The 4,335-nt window shown below is 33.7% G+C and overlaps 1 protein-coding gene across 1 annotated transcript; it reads right to left on the bottom strand.

The window, feature by feature from the left end:
- Nucleotides 1–3,068: 3,068 nt before the first annotated feature.
- On the bottom strand, nucleotides 3,069–4,335 carry LOC139881091 (iron-sulfur assembly protein IscA-like 1, mitochondrial). Its single transcript, XM_071865622.1, is given in 4 exon segments — nucleotides 3,069–3,159; nucleotides 3,455–3,483; nucleotides 3,485–3,573; nucleotides 4,134–4,335. Coding segments are annotated over 4 exon segments (411 nt in total).

The following is a 4,335-nucleotide window of genomic DNA, read 5'->3' as shown; positions in this document are numbered from 1 at the left end:
TAGTACTTCAGTCGAAAACTTTCTCTAAGCTTATGACTTGATTCGTTCCAAAACTAGAAAGGAGATGGATTGACTTACCAGCTTTCATTGCTCAAAGTCAAATACTTTCTCATTTTCCTTTTGTTGGAATATATACTAATCTTGCTTTGTAGATTGTGCAATTGTTTGTAGCCATATGACGCTTTATATCCGAACACTCTCCATCCATTATTAATGAACCAATAAAGTGCATGTGTCGATTATTTGTGGACGAAGGCGGTATTTAGCAGGTTAGTTTCCCGATTATCTCTTGGTTCTATTAGAAGAAAAGACACCGTGTATTTGCTTTTAATCAAGCTGCAAAAATAATGGTATTCGCAAGTGCAAAGGCTTGTTTTATTGCCAAAAGATGAACCAATAGAACCATCAAAAAAATCAACTGTACAGCCTGTTTGTCACAATTTATTTATTATTTTGATACAGCCTGAATTAATGTAAAAAATGCCTGGAAGATTTGTCATCCCCCTTTTCTACATCTGAGAATGTTTTTTGCATTAGAAAATTTTCATATCTCAACTACAAACAAAAAGGGAAAAAACATATAAACAACATATTTTGGAGGGCTTCATATGTTAAAAGGATTGATGAAAGAGGGCTTCTGTAAGCCGTATTAACTGCACTGTTGAAATACTCTGAGATCAAGAAGAGCTGAAATTCTCTTAAGTACGATCCTTAGCTGCGGTGGGAACTACTTCTTGTTGTCATAAAAGATTCCTTACAAATGCATTCTCCTTTAGAGTTTGGATTCATAAATACAAACTCCGCCCTGTTACATGACAAATCATGCAAATCGGACGTTTACAAACTAAATGCTAACCTCACAAGAAAAACTAAAATGGGCAATATGAACAAATAAAAATGATTTGTTTTTCATCTACATGCAAAACACTCATATTTTACTCCATATTGATTCATATCATTCGTCTTGCCACCTAAAGAGGGTCTGAAACTCAAACCAAGTAAAGATTGTTCAGTTAACATTGTTGAAAACAAATTTTCAACAATGTTGAAAAAAAAGGTGTTGACGAGTTTTTATTTTTATACTGACTAATATATCCTTACGAATTTTATTGTTTGTGATTTCTTCCCCCAAATTAAATCAAATCCAAAAGATCATTAAAATAATTATTTTTATTCAGAAAATAATTTTTAAAATAGTTGTTACGTATATAAGTATCGATTGTCTCATCTTTTTGTCCTACCTTTTTTTAATCTCTTGTGTCAATATTATATAATAAAAATTGTTAATTACTACTGTTTTTTCTCAAAATACAGAGATAGTAATTTTTAAGTGTTTTTTTTTTGGAAGACCGTCTTTTGAAATTGGTGATTAATATTTTTTCCTGTTTTTCATAATAATCATAAATATTTTATTGTTGACTACAATGTTTTATATTATATTCTTATTTATTTTCGACTAATTTCAAATAAGAAAATTATTTTTGTAAATTTTATTTAAATTTACATTTTTCTCCTCTTAAATCAAATGAATTTTTTTATAAAACCATCATTTACTATATTTTCATCCCATAAAAATTCTTACTCTCCCTTTCTTTCTTTTACAATCTTTCCATTACTTTACTATACCTTAAAACACTCAATCCAAACTGGGACTTGCGGAAATGTTTTGAGTGGATTGAAGATGGAAGTCGGTAAATCGGTTTAAACAAATCGGGTCATAACCGAACAATAACCCCTAAAAGGATAATTACATTTTTCATACCTCAAAAAGCATTTTGCTAACAAGTTGGTACCTCATTATTGCTCGCTAACAAAATTATACATATCCGATTTCCTAACAAAATCATACTTTTCGTCAAAATTTGCCTCCACAAACGGTTATAAATTTGAAAATTCCGACACCACCACGACGTTCATCTCGTAGAAACGAGTCCGGACATGTAAAAGTTATCGAAATCGAACGATCACAGACCGACGTGCTGCCATAAGTGGCGGCTAGACCATCGTTAGTGGTCGCCGGATTCTGGAAATTTTTTAGGGTGGTTGAGGTTGATGATGTCTCATTTTTGCTGAACAAGTGATGTATTACTTGTTTGATGATGATTGTGCATACTTGACGGAAGTTTGATGCCACATAGGCAAATTTTGACGGAAAGTATGATTTTATTAAGAAATCTAACGGATAGGTATGGTTTTGTTAACGAAAAATTACGAGATATCAACTTGTTAGCAAAATGCCTTATGAGGCATGAAAAATGTTATTATCCCTCGTAATAGAAGTTTTAATTTCGTCACGGATTATTTTTATCTTACATACAATTCCGTGGAGCCTTGGAAGAATGGTCCAAGGATAGAATATCTAATCCAATTTCTACAAATAAACACATGTAGTACTTCAGTTGAAAACTTTCTCTAAGCTTATGGATTGATTCATTTCAAAACTAGAAAGGAGATGGATTGGCTTACCAGCTTTCATTGCTCAAAGTCAAATACTTTCTTGTTTTCCTTATGTTGGAATATATACTCATCCTGCTTTCTAGATTGTGCAATTGTTCGTAGTATTTGACGCTTTACAGTATACTCCCTCCGTTCATGAATAATGAACAAAAAAATTACATGTGTCAATTATTCGTAAACGGAGGCAACATTTAGTAATGAAGTTTCCGGATGATCTCATGGTTCTATCAGGAAAAAAAAAGACACTTTGGGTGATTGCTTTTAATTAAGCTGCAAATAACTGCTAAGGCTTGTTTTATTGCCGGAAGTTGAACCAATTGAACCATAAAAATAAAAGTTGTATCATCACATTGTTTCAACTGTACAACCTGATTGTTAGAATTAATTTATTATTTTGATACAGCCTGAATTAATGTAAAAAACGCCTGGAATAGATTTGTCATTCCCCTTTTTCTACATCTGAGAATGTTTTTTGCATCAGAAAATTTTCATATCTCAACTACAAAACAAAAGGGGAAAAAATATAAACAACATATGTATTTTGGAGGGTTTCATATGTTAAAAGGATTGACGAAAGAGCTCTTCTGCCGAAGTTCTCTCAAGTACGATCCTTAGCTGCGCTGTGAACTACTTGTTGTCATAAAAGACTCCCCACAACCACATTGTCCTTTAGAGTTTGGATTTATAAATACAAACTCCGACCTGTTACATGACAAATCATGCAAATCAGATGAGTACAAACTCAATGCTAACCTTACAAGAAAAACTAAAATGGGCAATATGAACAAATAAAAATGATTTATTTTTCATCTACATACAAAACACTCATATTTTACTCCATGTTGATTCATATTATTCGTCTTGCCACCTAAAGAGAGTCCGAAACTCAAACCAAGTAAATGTTGTTCAGTTAACATTGTTGAAAACAAATTTTCACCGAAGACCACATTGAGAACCAAGACCAAATTTGTAGGTAACACCAGGAAATGAAGCCTACCTGAGTTTGTCATCTACGAAATCCATTTTTGGTTCCTAAGACATGCATTAAGGCCTTTGGATCAATCAGTATCTTCACACCCTTGTCTTCGACCAACTCATCAAACTTCCCTTTGTCATCTAAATATAAAAAGCAACACAATATAAACAGTCAGTACAAAAGGTACACAGAGTAAAACACTTTAATAGGCGATAGTATGTAACTAAGTGTAAAAGATAGGATATTTAGGCATTTAAACTAGAACGTTTACATACAAGGGAAAACAGATGCAATTCAACACAAAACAAACCACACAAATAAACAAGTTACTAGCATGGCGACGCTGAGACTCAAGAGGCATGGTTTTAAGCAATCATCTGAAAGAAATCTAAGTGAATTTAGATGTGCCAATAGAAACCATATTCACTGGTTCTTCTAAAGTCTCTGCTTTTGATTGAAAACCATAATGACATATTGGGAACTTTCAACCTCATCTGAATTCCGATAATCATCTTAATCACCTCAAAGTGGTTTAGATATCTAAATTCGTAAAGGGTATTATAATTCCATGAAGATTCAACAAGACGTCCAAATAATACTAAGACGCGATTAAAATCATTGATCGTTCCAACACAAAAAGCTTCTCCGAGATATCAAATCCAAAAATTTCAAATCATGAACAAAACAAAAAACTACAAACCTGCATAATTGAGGGTGTAGGATAATCCATTGCAGCCGCGAGCCTTGACGCCGAGACGAAGAAACGGGCGTTGTCGCTGCTGGAGTAAGCGGCGGATTCTATCGGCGGCAGCGTCCGTTAAAGAAAGAGCTTGACGGCGCGCAGCTGCCCCAACCCTATTGGCCGCCGACGCCAAAATTCTGGACGATGAAGAAGCTGCCAT

The sequence above is a fragment of the Rutidosis leptorrhynchoides genome, unplaced genomic scaffold (assembly GCF_046630445.1).
Source record: "Rutidosis leptorrhynchoides isolate AG116_Rl617_1_P2 unplaced genomic scaffold, CSIRO_AGI_Rlap_v1 contig111, whole genome shotgun sequence".
NCBI classification, from domain to species: Eukaryota; Viridiplantae; Streptophyta; class Magnoliopsida; order Asterales; family Asteraceae; genus Rutidosis; species Rutidosis leptorrhynchoides.
Note: the sequence above shows the minus strand (reverse complement) of the source record. Positions and strands in the feature narration are given on the sequence as shown.